The sequence below is a fragment of the Rhamphochromis sp. 'chilingali' genome (genome assembly GCF_963969265.1).
Source record: "Rhamphochromis sp. 'chilingali' genome assembly, chromosome: 20".
NCBI lineage: Eukaryota > Metazoa > Chordata > Actinopteri > Cichliformes > Cichlidae > Rhamphochromis > Rhamphochromis sp. 'chilingali'.
In genome coordinates this window covers 22,767,560-22,786,893 of record NC_137947.1, presented here as the reverse complement: position 1 = coordinate 22,786,893, position 19,334 = coordinate 22,767,560, and the positions used below count along the sequence as shown (strand labels likewise).

Below are 19,334 nucleotides of genomic sequence, written 5' to 3'. Positions count from 1 at the left end.
GCTGTTCAAAGATAGCAACACTGGAGTGGACGACAATACTCTGGTGGAATGAGCTTTAGTGTTCACAAGGATTAACTCTTCTTTTATTATCTTTAGCCTAAGGAAACATTGTTCAAAGAAAGGTGGTTTAATGTAGGTAGAGTATAATAATCCCTAGCAGCCTGTCTCCAAGGTTTACTTTACTTTTTTAGACTTTACTGTCTAGCACATGAGCACACCTGCAGAGAATCACATTATCACAGAGTCCTAGAAGTCACAACCTAAAAATAAGTAAATAAATATATAAAATATATAAGCGTGACCTCACACATCTTCTGGGTTTCTAAATTTCTTCTATTTGAGGTTTTAAAAAATTTAAAAACACAGCTCTGCCTGTGAACACAGTAGCCCCACCCACCTGACGATCAAATGTTTGTTTGTCAGGGGTAACCAATGAGAAGAAAGCTGGTGTAAAGATAGGTGGAAGCTGATATGTATAACTTAAAGTTACTAAAGACCCAGTTGATCACCAGAAAAATGTGAGGAAGTTAATGCAAAGAAATATCAGGTTCTTTTCTGGGCTACCTCCTTGCGAGTGGGCAGATGAAGACAGAGCTCGAAACAAATAAAAGCTGTAGTGCACTGGGTTGTTCCCACCTCACCTATCCCCCTCTGTTAACAGCTCAGGAAAGCATGGGACGAGGCCAAGGGTGTGTTTCTTGAGACAGCTGAACGACATAAGAAACTGGCAGATTGATGGGGGACACCTGTTTTCATTTAGATCAACATGTTTGGTTGTCATCAATGACATCTCTTTACAGCCCCTATGTAATTGAAGAAATCATAACTCCATCCGCTGTCTGTCTAAAACTACCTAAATCTATGATAATTCATTCAGCATGTCATGTCTCCCAGCTGAATCCTGTCTCAGTCCTCAGTTCTCTTACCTCCATGTTTTGCTTGTCTTCTAAGTGCTTACTCTTGCTCTTGCCACTGCTTCCAGTAACCCCCTGGTGTGTCATCTTCCTCGTGGCTTTGTTGAAATTCTCCTTTGTGATTTTGAAACTCAAACTTCGGTTTAGATTTGGAATCATTTTATTTCCTCATCTGTCTGCTCACCCACTAACAGCGCTGTTCCCTGGCTTGTAATTCTCTAATAGTCATCATTCTTTCTAGATTGTAGGATGTCATGACCAGTAATATGTCAAACACTGATCATTTTATTCTACATGACAGACAAGATTGTTCTTTGTGCCAAGATAGCAAACAATGTTAGTCTGCATGAGCCTTGTACTGATTGAAGCAACTGCATAGAGGGAATCACTGTTCTGTGATCAGTGACCAGAGCCCCTCGGCCATTTAATAAAAATAATGGATTGCATTTATATAGCGCTTTTTGGGGCCCTCAAAGAACATACTGGTGGAGGCAAGCCACAGTTGTAGCCACAGCTGCCCTGGGCAGACTGACAGAAGTGAGTCTGCCATATCGCGCTATCGGCCCCTCTGGCCAACACCAGTAGGCGGCAGGTGAAGTGTCTTGCCCAAGGACACAACAACCCAGACTGTCTGAGCAGGGGCTCGAACCGGCAACCTTCCGGTTACAAGACAAACTGACAACTCTTTGAGGCACGATCGCCCCATTTCTGTCATTATCATTTCAACAAAGCTGAAAACAGCTGAATTTTGAATACTATGCTCACATAAAAATGCAGGGTCACACCAGGCCTAGGGTGCGATGTTGGATGGCCTTTCTGTCTCAGTCCACAGAAGACAGTTTGTTTCCATTTACTCGCTCACAGAAAAAAAAACCTGCTGTTGTGAAGAGGAAAGCCTGCTGATACAAATTCATTTAATTTAGTTTCAGTGATTTGTAAGTGCTCAGAGTTGACTTAAGACTTAAGATGCGTGGAAAAAAGGAAGCTGCCTCGTGATTAACAGAGACTAATGGGTTTTGAAGAAATAGAACTAAGTTTATTTTTTTCCTTCCTCTTTCGTCTTCTGTAAAATTCTCACTGTGATTTCACGTGGGACAAGAAGTATTAATAACATGGAGGAGATAGTAAATGGCTTTAATGAATTCTTCGTAAACATAGGGCCAAAACTGGCAGAAGAAATAAAGGTTGATGGAATAGAAAGGGACACTGGTGAAAATATTGAAAGGAATAGTAGCTCAATGTTTTTAAGAGCAGTGGAAGAGAAAGAGATTTATGACATGGTTAGAGGACTTAAGAACAAAACCAGTACAGACTGGAATGATATTGATATGGTAACGGTAAAGACAGTTATTGATGGTATCGTAAAACCATTAAAATATATATTCAACTTGTCGTTTCAAAAAGGAGTTTTTCCACAAAAAATGAAAGTTGCTAAAGTTATTCCCATTTACAAAACCGGTGAAAGACATCATTTTACAAACTATAGACCAGTGTCAATACTCTCCCAGTTCTCTAAGATACTGGAAAAACTCTTCATAAAAAGATTTGACAGTTTTGTGGAAAAATATGAATTAATGACAGATAGTCAGTATGGGTTCAGAAACAACAGATCAACAGCTTTGGCACTGATAGATCTAATGGAAAAGATAACGGAATGTATGGATAATAAGAGGTATGCGCTCGGAGTTTTCTTAGATCTAAAGAAGGCGTTTGATACTGTTAATCATGAAATTCTATTAAAAAAACTGGAAAAGTACGGGTTTAGGGGAGTGGTTTTGGAATGGTTAAAAAGCTATGTAGGGAATAGGCAACAATATGTACAAATAAATGAATATAAATCTAATTTGATGGATATAGCTTGTGGAGTACCTCAAGGTTCAGTACTGGGTCCAAAAATGTTTATTATGTACTTAAATGATATCTGCAGAGTATCGGAGATTTTAAAGTTTGTAATATTTGCAGATGACACAAATATACTGTGTGCAGGTGGGGAATTGCCACAGGTTTTGGAAATGATCACACAGGAATTAACGATATTAAAGAAGTGGTTTGATATAAATAAATTATCATTGAATCTCGATAAAACCAAATTTATGTTGTTTGGAAACCAAAAGAAAAACATCGAAGTAGAAATATGTGTTGACAATGTATATTTAGAAAGAGTAAATGAAATAAAATTTCTTGGGGTGATCATTGACCACAAGCTCTGTTGGAAGCCACACATTACTTATGTTCGGGGGAAATTGGCACGGGGCATTGCCGTCCTGGGAAAAGCAAAGCATATGTTGGATCAGAAAGCACTGCACATTTTATACTGTGCTTTACTACTGCCATATATGAGCTACTGTGTAGAGGTCTGGGGAAACACATACAAAAGTAACACACAAACAATAACTATAATACAGAAAAGGGCCATTAGATTAATAAATAATGTAGGGTACAGGGACCATACAAATGCACTCTTTGTCAAAATGCAAGCTATTAAATTCCAAGACTTGGTGAAGCTTAAAACAGCGCAAATAATGTATAAAGTCAGAAATAAATTGCTTCCCAAAGAAATCTGTAAATTGTTCATAGAAAGAGAAGGTGGGTATAACTTAAGAGGGAAATGGAATTTAAAAATACAAAGTGCTAGAACAACTTTAAGAACTATGTCAATCTCAATTTCAGGAGTTAAATTATGGAACAGTCTAACAGAAGAAATAAAAGACAGTCAAAACATAAAACAGTTTAAAGTAAAATATAAAAACCTAATTTTAAATAAGTATAAGAATGAAGAAAACGGGGTTAACCCAGGATGGTAATGTTGCTGGTAATGGTGTTGCGGTTCTTTTTTGGTTGTTTTTTTGTTTTTTTGTTTTGTTTTGGTTTGTTGTTTTTCCATAACTTGTGTATCTGCAAATATACACATTCTGTATTTTTCATATGAAAGAAACTATACTGTGGTGGGGCTTGCTAATTTCTTGTTTTTGATTTATGTATGTTATGTTTTGTTTTACTTCATATGTTTATATGTTTCATATGTTGTTTGTTTAATTTAAGACAAAAAAAAAATTAAATGAATGAGAGGTAAAACTTGAGGGGGTAGGGACAAATAAGTAAATACTTCAGCCTACTCCTTTTCAAACAAATAATGGAATGATATTTTGTAATGATTGTGAAGGCACATGTTTGAAATGTTTGAAATAAAAATGAACTGAACTGAACTGAACTGAACGTGATGATGACTGAAGTATGATGACAGACAATTTGGAACAAAGACAGGAAAAGTCTGGCTGTTCTCCAGGGTCACAGACCTTTTTACCGTTTCCTCTGTGCAAAGCTGATAGGCCAGATAAATATGAATAGAAATCAACCTAGCACACAGCCAAACAGGGCAAAGTGACGTGTGTGTGCGTACCATGTTTAGATATCTTTGTGAGGACCAAAAATTGGAATGTTGCTATGCTTGTGGGGACCAACATTTCCTCGTGGGGACTAAATGTCCATCATTTTTGATGGTTAGGGTAAGTGGGTAGGGAAAGCATTATGTCAATTTGATGTCCTCACTAAGATATAAAAACAAGTGAGTGTGTGTGTGTGTGTGTGTGTGTGTGTGTGTGTGTGTGTGTGTGTGTGTGTTAGATGACATAATCACTGACTTCTGTTAGATAAGTGTGTGTGTCTCTGTGTCTCTGTGCGTGTGTGTGTGTGTGTGTGTGTGTGTGTGTGTTAGATGACATAATCACTGACTTCTGTTAGATAAGTGTGTGTGTCTCTGTGTCTCTCTCTCTCTGTGTGTGTGTGTGTGTGTGTTAGATGACATAATCACTGACTTCTGTTAGATAAGTGTGTGTGTCTCTGTGTCTCTGTGTGTGTGTGCGTGTGTGTGTGTGTGTGTGTGTGTGTGTGTGTGTGTGTGTGTGTGTGTGTGTGTTAAACTGTACAGAAGTTTTAGAATTTTCCTTAGTAGGTTTTAAAACTTAGCATTCTAGCAACAATATCAAGAGGAATCAAATTTATGCCTGAAACAGACAGATGCATAAAGAACAGTGCTTAGACACAAGAAGAATGGAAAGTCCTGAAACTTGTATCATGGACCCACAAACTCTGAGAAGTCAAATTATGATCACCTGATACGTCCACTGAAAAATTGTGGCAAGTTCTCCAAGATAAAAAAACAAAACAAAAAAACATTGCTGTTTTGATCAATTTTTTTCTCCTTAATGTATTTTTTTAATGTATTAAAAATACATTCTTAACATTATTATTGCAAGGATCTCCCACTTTACCTTTATTGCTTCTTCCCGCAGGCGATACAGTCTCTCAATCACACCACCACACAGTACTGACCCACACATATGGTTCTTACACACACACTGGACTTTCTGGACTTTGGTTTTGCACAACACTGGTCACTATATTCTTCATTTCCGGTTAATACTTGTACAGCTGCTGTTATTGTGTATATATTTATTTATATTTAGATTTCTTCATACATTCTTATATAGTTCTATATTGTGTATTGTGTATTTTGTTGTACAGTTATTTTATTTTCAACTTTAATTTATATATTTATCTTTATCTTATTCTTCCCAGTTAAATTTACCCTTCATTCTAATTTGTGTTGTACAGTTATTTCATTTTTAACCTTAATTTATATTTTATTCCTTCCTAGTTAAATTTACCCTTTTTAATTTTTCATATTTATTTCCTTTCTTATTCATAGCCTTTTCCTTTTTTGTTTTCTTTAGGTCACGAGCAGTTGTCCAAGCATTTCACTACATATCGTACTGTGTATGACTGTGTACGTGACAAATAAAATTTGAATTTGAATTTGAATTATTGCCTCAAAACTTTCCACAAATTAAGAGTCTAATTATATTTGTAGCTCTGAAAATTTATATTGACAGTCATGTGAAAAAGAAAGTTTGCAAAGGACTCTATGCAGTCTTTTGCAACACTGCAAACACCTGTCGGCTTCCACAGGAATTAAAACCCAAGAGTTACATCTTAGACTCTACAGGCCTCAGTGAGCATATTGAATGCTAAAGATCAGGACAGGACAATTAGAAAAAGAGCAAATGTGTATGGCTTGTTGGAAGGATAGCCAGGAGAAAACCTCTTCTCTCTATAAAGGCAGCACAGCTTAAGTCTGCACAATTGCATCTGAACAATGTACTTTGGATACAAAGGACAAAGTCAAGAAATCTGCCTTAATGCAAACACCCAAACACAGAATATCCAATACTTCATGGAAAATGCAAACCATGGTGATGAAGGGGTGATGATCCAAGCTTGCAGGCTTGCTTTTGCAGCTGCAGTATCCGGGCAGTCGACAATGAACTTCTCTGTATTTCAAACTATTATTGAGTCAAATGTGAGACCATCTGTTCGACAGCTTAAGCTTGGACGTCCCACACACAACAGGAAATCTACAGCAGAATGGCTCAAAAAGAAAAGAATTAAGGTGTTCTGATGACCCAGGCCAGACCTCAGCTTAACTGAAATGCTGTGGAAGGACCTTAAGAGAGCTATGCATAAATGAATAACCACAGACTTGTAAAAAAGAGTGAGTCAAAACTCCTCCACAATGATGTGAGAGACTGATAAAGTTGTAAAGAAGATTGTTTCCAGTTATTGCTACAATAACATGGTTCTACAAGCTACCAAATCAGAGGGTGTACTTTGCTTCTCATGGGACTCCTGTGATCTTTTTTACATAACTGTATGTGAACATGGAAATACTTCAGTCCACCTTTACCTGCATTTTACACCCCAAGTTGAGTACTACTAGAAATGCAAGTTTTATAAAATTACAAACTAAGATTCATCCAAATATAATCCTATTAAAATGCAGTTACTGAAGTTAACTCTGTAACTTCTGTCGGTGCTGTGCTTTTTTGGAAATCAAATTTCCCAGAGGAACCCACCCGAGGGATTAATAAAGTTCTATCTAATCTAATCTAATCTAATCTACATTTACTCAAGTGCTCAACCTAAATACAAGCATAGGGTATTTGCCACTTAACAATCACCTCTTTATAAAAAAAAGATGGTATCCCAGTAATTACAGGCAGATTTCATGGTGCTGAATATTGCAGTATGTGCACTCTGTAGCTCGGGACAACTTGGAGATGAATGAATGAAGACAAAAATATCTTCCTGTATATTTAAGATTGAGAGCAAATGTTTATGCAATGCAGAAGTTGTGTAATTGTAAAGATACTATTACTGTGTGTAGAACAAACTTGCACAATTCTGTAAATAAACTGTATCTGCATTTGGACATGGGTAATTTTTTCCTGTATATATATACAGTGGACCTTTCATACATTAACTGAAGGGTATAAAACAGTTAATAAATATAAAATAGTTGCTAAAACTCTCGATCGTGGCTCAAGAGTTGGCAGTTCGCCTTGTAATCGGAAGGTTGCCGGTTCGAGCCCCAGCTCGGACAGTCTCGGTCGTTGTGTCCTTGGGGAAGACACCTACTGGTGTTGGCCATAGGGGCCGATGGCGCGATATGGCAGCCTCGCTTCTGTCAGTCTGCCCAAGGGCAGCTGTGGCTACAACTGTAGCTTGCCTTCACCAGTGTGTGAATGTGAGAGTGAATAAATAGTGGAATTGTAAAGTGCTTTGAGGGTCTCGAAAAGCGCTATATAAATGCAATCCATTATTATTATTAAAATAGTTTTCAACCAGTAAAGGTCATATTTGCCTGTTTGTTGTTCTGCTTCAGCTTTGGGACTTAATTTATAGTTTCCAGGAATTAAAACAGCTCAGGATGTTAGGTAGGGCTGTGTGCAGGCAGGAATAGGACCCAAGGTGCAGACTCCGGAGACAGATGTGAACTCAAATATAACATAACTGGAAAAATCAAAATAAACTTACACCAGGAGGAATGACAGAACACACAGCTAGGAAAACGGTAGATCGCGACACGGACACAGAGAAACACAGGGCTTAAATACACAGATGGAGCAATCAGGGACTGAGTAACAGGAGGGAAACACAGCTGGGACAAATCAGAACTGACGAGACCAAAGAAGCGTAAACTGAACACACTGAGAAAAGACAGAGACCTTCAAAGTAAAACAGGAAACACATAACACAGACTGAACAAAGACACAGCCTCACCTGTAGGCACTACAGAGGGAACAGAGACGTGGGACCAGGGCAGACACAAACACTGAGTGGACACGGGGATATAGGAACTAAGGATACACATAGACGCGAACTAGACAAGGGGATGCAGGTGATAGGGGAGACAGAGCAACTAAAGAAGACAGAGACATAAACCATAAGACAGAACTCAAAGAAACCAAAAAACTAGAAAATATAAATAATATCATAAACTCAAAAACCCTGGGTCAACGACCCAGGCATCCTAACACAGGATGTCCTTGTCGTGGTATTCCTGTTAAAGAAAGGCATGCTGTGATGCTGCCTCCCCCATACCCTTAAAGAATTTCTAATCAGTCCAAGATGTCATGAATTAATCACGAAAAAACAGAAAGACCTTCTTGCGTCAGCTTGCATTGTATTTAACTGGAGCCACATTTATTCCGACTTTCCCTTCTATTGGTGTATCTGATCCCGTCTAAGGGTCGGGGGGGGGGGGGGGGGGGGGAATGGACCTTGACTCTATAAGGCGGAGCTTAAACTTTTGTGACTTTGGCGAAAAACGATTTCCCCCCCACTTCACTGCTGGAGTCACAGTTTCGTTTGTATCCGTGCAGTTAGGAATAACGGGACCGCTGCGGCGTCCAGTGCCAAATTGCAGGCAACCGGCGACATGGGTCTGATTAAATTTATAAGTGCGATCATTACTAGAGCGCTTTTTATCCTGATTGCTCTCATCGGTGTGTGGAGAGTGACTCGGGTGAAGGAACATGACTTTTACTGGTTGCTAACTTTCCTCTTTTTGCCGCTTGTTCTGGAAATGATAATAACCCTGAGGAGGAGGAAAGGAAAGGATTACAAATGGTGAGATGTGAAGCATGAATGTAAGAGTGTGGAAATGTGCTGTAAGGCTGTAATTATATTATCCTTCAGTATGCATTATGTTACTTAACGACTGGAGTTTGCACAGCTACTTGGCATAGATGTACAGTATATGACTAAAACTAAGCGCTTACCATTTCCCCCAAAAACTTTATCCCTTCCCCCATCTCCCCCGAGCATCCTATATCCTGCCTGTCCCTCTGCTGCTATTGTTAAGCTGTCCTAAGACATTAAGTTGGGGTGGTACCCCTTAACTCATATCGCAGATCGCAGTCTCCCCTGTCTTCCTGCATGCTTGAAATACATTGTGTTGTTCTATTTTTCTGACGTGATATTGCATTTCATTCAACAACTTATTGAAGTGCTATATTGTGTAAGACTGTGCATTTAATGAAGCATCCACCAATCACTGAGGAGGTTAATGGATGCCTCAGAATATCTGTTGTTTTAAAAATCATGTTGCGTGGTAGTATTTTGAGGAAGTAAACTAGAAGCAAAGTGATAATAAAATACTTAATATTGTGGCAGTAACTAATAATTATTTCAAACTGCCAAATCTCCAAAAGAACACAATGAAAAGCATCTGTTGTAATCTTATTTATCTTTAAGGGGTATCAGTTCTGTATATGGTTTTTTTTTTCTTTTTTACTAATTATAAATAAATAAATAAAAAGTCTGAATGATTCTGGTCATCTTGCAGGTTTTCCCCACCCATCTTTCTGTTTCTCATTAGTATCATTCCCTCCATGTGGCTCCTGGAGCTCCATCACCAGCAGAATAAGAACAGCGAACCTCAGGTACTCCATGCCAGAAAGATAAATTATATAACTTGCTTAAAATAATCTCCTGTTTCTCAAACATGTAATTTAACAATAGATGTTGGTGAGTGGGAAGTTTGCAGGCTTCCAGCTCTGTAAAATAACCGTTCATTATACATTCATTTACGGATTCCATCAGATATCCCATTTGCTTTTAGGTTTATACAGGCTTACCTACAAGAGAATAATAAGTAGCCTGTGAAATTAAGTCTGTAAAATCTTCTTTCATCTGTTTCAGTGTCAAAAGCTTGATTCTTTGGATCTGTACAACCTCATTCAAAACAAGACCTCCAGAAACCTCACGATCACGGATTCCCTGAAGGTAAGAGTGATGGAAAGAAGAAGAAAAAAAGAAGAAAACTGATTTTATACCATTTGGCACTCATAGTCAAATATATCATGTTGAATAGTGTTGTGAAACTAACAGAGCGTTTCCGAATGAACTAAAGGCAGACAAAATTCTCAGGAAAGTTGCTTAGACAAGTCTCTTGGTGTTTACTTCCACTGGTTCTATCTGTTTTGTATTGTTCCCTTTTACTGCTCACAGCTGTATGCCTGCCATGTCAGCACTTTAAAGCTGCCACATAATCATTCATGAGAAAGTCACTGCTCCCAGCCAGGAAACAGTCAAATGCTCACCATAAAAAACCACAGCTTGGGCTTCAGGTGTTTGCTCGTGAGGCTGAAGTTTTACCTCATACAGAGCTTGCTTCTTGATGATAAGCTAACTGCCTGCTGGCTGTTTCTCTTTGATAAAGCCAAAAAGAAAAACACAAAAATGTTTAGCAAACCATATAATATAAAAAAAATCTGTCAAGTCTCTTTTAAAATTCGAGATTCAGGGTGATTTAATGAAATAGTTCTTGGAAACTCTTTACACAGAAGTGTGGATTTAATGTAATACTGAAACTTTAAGTTCACAATGTATATCCCAGAATAACCTCGTCATCAGACACACTGTCTGCAATGCATAAACTTTAACCTTTCCCCCAGTAATTATTGTTTAAATAATTATTATTATATGCGTATGTGCATATAAATTATTATTAATTATTTATATGCACACACAGGGTTAGGAAAATATATATAAATATATATGTAAAGCATATTCTCTTTCTATTAACTTCTATTAACTTCTATTAAATTGTATATTGAAATACCAGCGTCCATGTCTTTTCTCAATTTAGTTGTGGACAGTGCTGCCAGGCTCTTCAAGGGCAAAGAATACGAGACGTGGTTATCAGGAACTGAAATCTGACTGTGTAATACGGGATCCCTGAAGAGACTTAACTGGAAAGCTTCGTACAGACTGATTCCGATATGTTTAGAAAGATTTCAACATCAGAAGACTGGCAGTCTAGTTTTGGCATTAGAGACTGAACAATATAGAAAGTAACCACTAATAGGAAAAACAGAAGTTCTGAAGGCTTGCAGTCAGTGATGATCATTTTATTTGTTGTTTTGACAGTTTCAACTGTTTTTTCTTAGTGTTAAATTTTCCGATATTATGACATTTTGGTTCAAAGGAACTCAGGTTTTCACGTTGACAGCAGAATTTCAGTCACATAGTTTGCTTTACTTATGCTTCTGCAGCACTGCATTTAATTTTATCTGAGGATGGAGAGTATTTGATAACTAGAGAAGTTATGAATAGCTGAGAGACGTGATCAAAGAAAAAGAACAATCTTCAATTGTGTTTTATTATAAGAACGCTTTGAGTAATTCAACAAGAAAGGAATAGATGAGATTTGAGATGAATATCACCAGCATACAGTACAAATCCTTCAGGTAAACAATAAGTTGAAGGATAAAGGATCCAACAATCAACCTCTCAGGAACCTCACTGTTCACAGGTCACAGTCAAATAAGTATAAGCAATAAGAGCATTTATAAGTCTTTCTTTCAAAAGTCTTTTTATTAGACAAAGGTTCCAATACAATGTATACAATAACACAAAATGCTTCAGAATATTCAAAAGTTTCAATCCCTTAACCCTTAAAACAACAAATAATTGGAAGCCTGCTGCCCAACTAAACAAAAAAACAAACCAAAAAACAAACAAACAAACAAAAATTTTTTCCAAATCCATACAAGACTTTATATCTTTTAGCCATTGTGTGTGTGAGGGGGGAGAAGAGTCTTTCCACTTCAGCAGTATAGCTCGCCTGGCCAACAATAATGAAAAGTTTAATGTACTGAGTCTGGAGTTGGACAGATTCAGATTCTGGACCGCACCAAACATAGCACAGAGTGGCTCTGGTTCAATTTGATGCTGCAGGACTTCAGACATGGTATGGAAAACAGATTTCCAAAAGGTGGACAAAGAAGGGCAGGACCAGTACATATGAAACAATGTACCAGGAGCACCCCCACACCTTATACAGGCTGGGTCCACCCCTGGACCAATGCCCCCGATGAACTATCTTAAATTGGATAAGTGTATGTCGAGCACACATTGATATATTGTGAACCTGGCCAAGGATAGAGTCCCACAGTTCATCCGTAATATGAAGAGCATTTATAAGTCAATACCAAACACTCAGTCTATCAGTTGGCTGGGTCCATCACTATCAAAATGACTGTCAAGAGTAGCATTTCAGTCATTTCTAAATGGGTGTGCTTTGCGTCAGATGATGTAAGAATAAACCTCTGATAATGGAAGCAATATTTAATTCAGGAGGTCATTAAAATAAGAGGATTGAAACTTCCTGTGCAGTCAAACTGTTTTGAAAGCTTTTCACGTTGATGGTTTTCTTACAAATGGAAATAAGTAATGAGGAGAGTGTGTTGAGAAGATGGGAGAAGTACTTTGAGGAACTCACAGATTAATTAAAAGAGAATGAGGGGAGGACAAATGGAGAACAGGCAGAGGGGAACTGTGTAGACGATGAAGCGGGGCTGCTGGCCGAGATTACCTGTGGGGGTATGAAGATGTCCAGGAGAGACAGCAAAGATCAGATTGTTTAACACAATTTTGGAGCGTGAGAGGATGCCTGAGTTTAAATACCTGTGGTTACCCATCCAAAGTAACAGACAGTGCACAAGAGTGGTGAAGAAGAGAGTGCAGGCAGTCTCAGAGTGATTTGTGATAGAAGAACAGCAGCAGGAGTGAAAGGCAAGGTTTGCAAGATGATGGTGAGACATGCTATTATGTCTGGTTTGGAGAGAAAGACGAGAGGCGGGACGTTGAATATTTGCAGATTTTCATTGGGTACGTTGGGTTTGAAGACAAAGTTGAGAAGCTGAGGCGGTTTGTTCATGTGCAGAGGATGCTAAGGCAGGAGGAAAGCGGAAGATCATAGAGAAGATTCATGTGTGTAGTGAAGGAGGACATGGAGAGGGTTGGTGTGACAGGGTGAGATGGAGTAAACGTCATACAGCTGAAACGAAGACTTAGTGGAAAAAATAACTCTGTTTTACGTAGTTAGCATACAAACACTACATTTCAGGACACCTGTCAAACAGTGAGGCCACAATGTAGCTGCAAAGACTATTTTAAATTGTATGACTTTTAAAACTTGCAAAAGTAGCCTGCATCTACATAACTATCAGAATAATCTCCAGTGGTCACATTGCTTTTACAGCCACAGCAATTAAGAACACTGAATAAAACTGCAGTTGTAAAACATTACAAATGAAACAGACTAAATTTTCTACACTGATTGGAAACACATGAGCCCCAATACTACAGTGACCAATAACAGTAAGAGGAGTGATTTAAACCAGACTATATAAACAATTACTAGACCACAACCACCACACCCATTTCTCCCAGGAGATGAAAGAAAAAACACGTTTTTTAAAAATGGCTGCAGTTAGTTGCAGCGTGTCACTTATAAAAACAATGTACAATGTTGTGTGGGATGATAAAATCACTGAAGGATAATTCTGGCAATGTTCTTCATTTTTCTTACTGTCAACAAATCCCATTGAAATATGATAACATACAATGATATCATGTGAATGCCAAGTTTGGCTGTGTTGACAAAGTATAATGTAGTGTGTTCCCCTGACACTAAACTACCACTGTCATCCAAATCTAATATTAACACGTAAAAGATAATTTAGTCACGTCTTGTGGTAAGTGATGTATTAAATTCTGTTTTAGTGTGGTTTGCAACTGTGTCAGTTACTCTTACAGTCACTGAGCACTTTATTAGGAACACCAATTTAATTGAACCGAGGTCAGTTTTTACTGACAGTTGCAGAAAAGACAGTTCTGATGCTAGTTATTATCAAGGTAAGAGTGGGTGTTGGGTGAAACCCGATACTTATAACTCGGTCAGTCCATCAGAATTGTCTTTTGACCAATTTTCTTTGGTCATAAAGGATAGGATTCCCACCCCACCTCTATCCTCCTCTGTCATGAACTCTCTCTTCGAAGGTTCATGTTGACATCTGTTCTAATAGGGCTAATTTCTGCATTCTTACGGGTATACAAGTGAGTTTAAACCAACTTTAAATATCTGTTAATGTCTTTTCTTTTTCCAGGATATTGGCAATTTTTTCTCTGCTGTTTGTGCGAATGACTGGATCCTGGCTCTCCATCAGATCCTGCTCATCCTGCTCATTGTGGGGAAGTGGCTCCTGCCCTTGGGAGGCGGGGTCACAAGAGATGAGTTGTCTCAACTTCTTCTAATCTTTGTTGGCACTGCAGCGGACATCCTGGAATTTACTAGTGAGACACTATCAGATATCAAGTGGGTGACTAATCATGTTCCATCTCCATGTGCATTTATTTTAATTTCACACAGAGCCATGTACATGTGTTGATAATATATCAATGCAATAACTGAAATAAGCAGTGAAACTCTTTCTTCACTCTTCACCGTGTTTTTTTGTTTTGTTTTTTACAGAGATAACAATGATATGCTGGTCTATGTCATCTTAGGTGTATGGACCTGGAGTATGTTGCAATTTCCACTTCATCTAGCAGGTCAGTGCGTGTTAGTGTATCAAAATGTAACTTTAGTGCTTATTAAGGGCCTACACCATAAAGACACTAATTCCCTAGTAATTCAACATGTTTATAATTTTGCCAAACATCCCATCAACTGCTGGGAGTAAACGGTGATGTAGATAAGTTCTCCCTAGTGCCATCACTTCCCGAGTATCAAAACCAAAGGGCATTGCCACCGACATGGAAATGCTGCTTCCTTCAGACCTATACTTAAAAAAAACTGCTACATGAAGTAGTCAGAACTGGGAATTTGTGCAAATAATTAGAGATAAATTGACAAAGCTTCAAGTTCTCATTTTACCTGAGAAGAGGAATCTCTTATTAGGCCGCTGTGTTCTTGAAATTGCCAAACCCTAATAATGATCTCAATTCTCCATAACCCCATCTCATAATTTATAAGTAACCCTAATGATGCAGTTATATGCATCTTTACCATCGCAGTGCATTTAGAGCACTTAGTACTCTGTGTTTGCACACAGAGAGCCATGTTCACTTTGTCTGGATCTCTTTTAAACACACAAAGAATTGATAGACAAATGCAACATATTCATATAATGCAGAGTTGACTTTGGAAACAGCCACTGAGAAAAAAAAGATCAATTTAGAAGCTATTCTGGAGTTTCTGACACATCTTACAATCTTTAAGATAGGGTATATGGTCAAGCATTATAATACATTTTTGAAAGGTTAAGGTTCTTGAAAAATGTTTGATGATTAAAGGCGTGAACCTCATCAACCCTCTTCAAAGAAATTAGACAACAACCACTGAATATATTAAAGATTAAAGGGTTTAAAAGCTTGACTTTCCAATTACACTAGCATGGTTTCCCCATCCCCCTATAACACAGGAAAACCACCAAAGACTGTTTATAGTTTGACTTGACTTATTCAAATATTTGGCTAGCTCTACATATTTGATCTGATAGATTTTTATACCAGCTACCCCTCCTGACAGAACTCCCAGGGAATTTGTGTGTCCTACTGTCCTCAAATCAGGAACCCTCAGCTTTCTATGTGACTATGTAAACCATTACACTCCAACAAACACATTAACTGGGTAACATAGGAGTCCTGTGCATATGTGAAGAGTTTTCACTTCTATGATAGGTTAGACTTTTTTGAGGTTTAAACAGCTAAACAATAAATGGATAGCCTTTGTTTTTGTTTTTAGACATTTAAAGGCTAAAAATGATGCTTTAACTGTAGGTCTTAGTGATGCCCCTCCTCTTATCTACTGATCTACTTAAAGAAGTAAGCTGTTCTAACTGTTTCTCCCTCCCCTTTATCCAGCTTTCTTCTAATTGGCTAACTTTCTTATGGGTGGGAAGATGTAAGTTCAAGGGAAAAGCATAATAGGTATCCTTTATGTGTGACTATTCCAGCATTTCTTTAGAGAAGAAAGATTTACCTCTTGAAAAACAATAGCAGGGAAGGTTGCTCTAAATAGCAAGTGTGGCGTCTGTCAGACTACATCAAGCTACCTGAATGAAACCTTCATTTCACTCCCAATCTGTTGCTTTTTCTCTCCTTATCTGACATAGTGGTGAACTCCACACCTGGCAGAGAGGCTGATCAGGGTGCACAGGAGTCTCTCTTGACTAAGCACAGCACTGACATATGGAACATCATTCAGGCGCTGTTTATCCAGGACGGCCCTTTTCTGTGTGTCAGGCTCACTGTGATGGCCTGCTTCAAAGTCTTCCACCAGATGCTTGTCTTTTTTGCCATCAAGAACTTCCTAGTGGTTGCACTGAACTTGTACAGGTTTGTTGTTATATCTCAGGACTTCAGAACCTCCAGTGACAATGATGCCGGGGGCACCACCATCCCATGACTTTGATGCATAAACAACAAGTGTAAACGGAGGTCTGGGAGGATTTTACACCAAACTTTTTAAAGATTTTTCAGTTAAAAAGAAAACTACACCTGGAGCAGGAAAATAAAAAGAATTTAATGCTCTCTGCTTTCTTCACACACTTCTACTGTGTGAAATACAGAATTCAGAAAACTCGGATATGCTGAGCAGCTAAGTTCAGAGACTCAACTGCTTAGCATCCAGTTCAGCCTATGAAAATCTCTGTCAACTCATTCATGTAGTACTTATATCCGGTTATGAATACATGATCTAAATGTTAGTTTCAACTATGCACGGTATAAACTGGTTTGTTTGTTTGTTTGTTTGTTTGTTTGTTTGTTTGTTTGTTTGTTTGTTTGTTTGTTTGTTTAAATGAATGACTTACGTGACCAACAGCATACCAGGGACACAGCAAAACAAGGAAACAGAGCAGAACAGGAAAAAGGTGTGGCGGTCACAATAATAAATATCTCCATATAAGAAAATAGTGCAAATCTACAACACTAAGCCTGTCAACACTCCACAATGCCTTAAAGTAGCTCCAGTGCCTCTGCTTATCAGTGCAGCATAAAATAACTGAAGTCCCAGACTTTCAGGTAAGACTTTTGTGCTTAATGGCTGAGAGGACATGAGGTCACCAAGAACAGGAAGAGAAAAATAGATGAGAGCAATGGCTCAGAGGCTAGGAGGTGTTGACAAAAAGCTCGACAGCATTTTTCCTGTCTTAACGCAGACAGGATGTTCCGGCTGACTAAAACAAACCCTGATCCAGCAGCTGGCTGTTAAAGAAAAGAACTTTAGCAGCGTGGATAATTATTCCACACCTTGATTGATGGTTAGTTGTACCTCTTGGATGGTGATGCTTAAAAAGTAATTCATGCCCCCCCCCCCTTCTTTTTTAACAAGTATCAGAAATGTAAAATAATCCCTGAAGTGGGTGAATTATCTTATCGTTCGTGCAATATTGTTAAAGTAAGTAAAAGTAAGTAAGTAAAATTTATTTATATAGCGCTTTTCACAGATAAAAATCACAAAGTGCTTTACAACACAGAAAATGGGAATATAAAACAATATAACAGTAAATAAAACAATGTAAAACAATAAAACTATAAAAACAGCATAAGAAGAAATTAATCAAATGCTTTTCTAAATAAAAATGTCTTCAGCTGTTTCTTAAAACAATCAATGGAGTCCGTGCAGCGAAGAGACAGTGGGAGAGAATTCCACAACCGTGGTGCCACAGTCTGAAAGGCCCGATCACCACGAGTTTTAAAACGAGTGCGTGGTACCACCAACAGTCTCTGATCTAATGACCTTAAAGCCCGAGAAGGTGTATGTGATTTCAGCAGGTCAGATAAATATTGAGGAGCCTGACCATGCAGGGCCCTAAAGGTTAGAACTAAAATTTTAAACTGAAACCTAAAATTTACAGGCAACCAGTGAAGGGAGGCCAAGACTGGAGTGATATGCGATCTTCTCTTGGTGCCTGTTAAGAGACGTGCTGCAGCATTCTGCACAGTCTGAAGACGATTTAAGGCTGATTTGTTAAAACAAGTAAAAAGGCCATTACAATAGTCTAAACGAGAAGAAATAAAAGCATGAATAATCATCTCAAGTTCAAGCTTTGATACCATTAGTCTGAGTTTAGAAATATTCCGTAAATGATAAAAACAGTTTCGGACTAGCTGCTTAGAATGCTGCTCGAGCGACATCGAGCTGTCAAATAAGACACCGAGATTTCTAAGGCTTGATTTTACGTAAGGGTCTAAGAAGCTGATAAAGAGACCAAACACACCGTTAAACTTTACTCAGGTAAGGAGCTCTGTTTGCGTTGTATTTAAGACCTTTAAACTTCTCCTCAGGCTTTAAGATGCCAGCAATTTTTGTTTTCAAATTATTCGTATTGGTTTGGTGATGCTATTTTGACTGCATTATTTTCCTAGATTACTGCAAGAAATAGCATCTTATCCTGTCAAGGTCTTATTTTTTTCTGTAATTCTGTTTTTTTAAATAAACATCATTAAATGATGTAGCTCTGCCTCCCGTTACTTTACTGAACAAGCATTTGTTTCAGAATTAAACTGATCATTTACAGCAGAATTCGTGGACTGACCTGTTTCACTTCACAGATATAAATTCAAACCTCTGAGCATGCATTTCATCTTAATTCTGATACAAAGTATAAATTATAAGGTTCAGCCGTCACTTGACTTCTGCACAGCCTCACCTTAAAGTAAAAGCTGAATCACTTTAAGGAAAAAGTGATTCCTATTTATTTTGAGTAAAGCTGATCATTTTTTTACAGTAACTCGATTCTGCAACCTGTCTGCTGTCTCCCCTTTGTGGACAATTAGTGTATTAACACTTTGATGCCATCTGTGGGCAGATTTTGACATGTTGTATAATCATAGTCAGTTTTATTTGAGCTTAGAGCTCTCTGTGAAATCACTGTGGCTGCTGTCAAACTGTTACTGGAGTTCGTTTGTTTTTAATAGAGCAGCCACAGACTGCCACAATAATCCAAAAAATCCAAAATAAAAGTTTTGCATCTCAAAGCTGTGTGTTGAGGTGTAGTGTTTGCATACCCTGAGTAAAATAGAGTTAGTTTAACAGCAAGTGAACTCGCTTTGGAAGAAACATCTGTTCAGAAGACAAAAAGCATTATTTGTCAACCAAAGCATGTTCTCTTAAGAGAAGTTATGTTGTTGCCCTCAGGTTGGTGCTGTCCTGCACCTGTGGGAAAAACAAACTGCTACTCAAAATCTTTCATATCGTCTTCTAATAAGCTGCTGAATGTTGAG

General features: G+C 38.1%; 1 protein-coding gene across 1 annotated transcript; it reads left to right on the top strand.

The window, feature by feature from the left end:
• Positions 1 to 8,585: 8,585 nt before the first annotated feature.
• On the top strand, positions 8,586 to 19,079 carry LOC308388348 (transmembrane protein 26-like). Its single transcript, XM_080869015.1, has 6 exons — positions 8,586 to 8,882; positions 9,601 to 9,697; positions 9,957 to 10,040; positions 14,210 to 14,418; positions 14,575 to 14,654; positions 16,220 to 19,079. Exons 1-6 carry the CDS (start codon positions 8,692 to 8,694, stop codon positions 16,510 to 16,512), a joined length of 954 nt encoding a protein of 317 aa, XP_080725141.1. The 5' UTR covers positions 8,586 to 8,691; the 3' UTR covers positions 16,513 to 19,079.
• The last annotated feature ends 255 nt before the right edge of the window (positions 19,080 to 19,334 follow it).

Coding starts and splice junctions, on each gene's coding strand:
- LOC308388348 (XM_080869015.1), top strand. CDS start 8,692: ATGGGTCTGATTAAATTTATAAGTGCGATCATTACTAGAGCGCTTTTT. Junction 8,883..9,600: donor AAAGGAAAGGATTACAAATG/GTGAGATGTGAA, acceptor GTCATCTTGCAG/GTTTTCCCCACCCATCTTTC. Junction 9,698..9,956: donor ATAAGAACAGCGAACCTCAG/GTACTCCATGCC, acceptor CATCTGTTTCAG/TGTCAAAAGCTTGATTCTTT.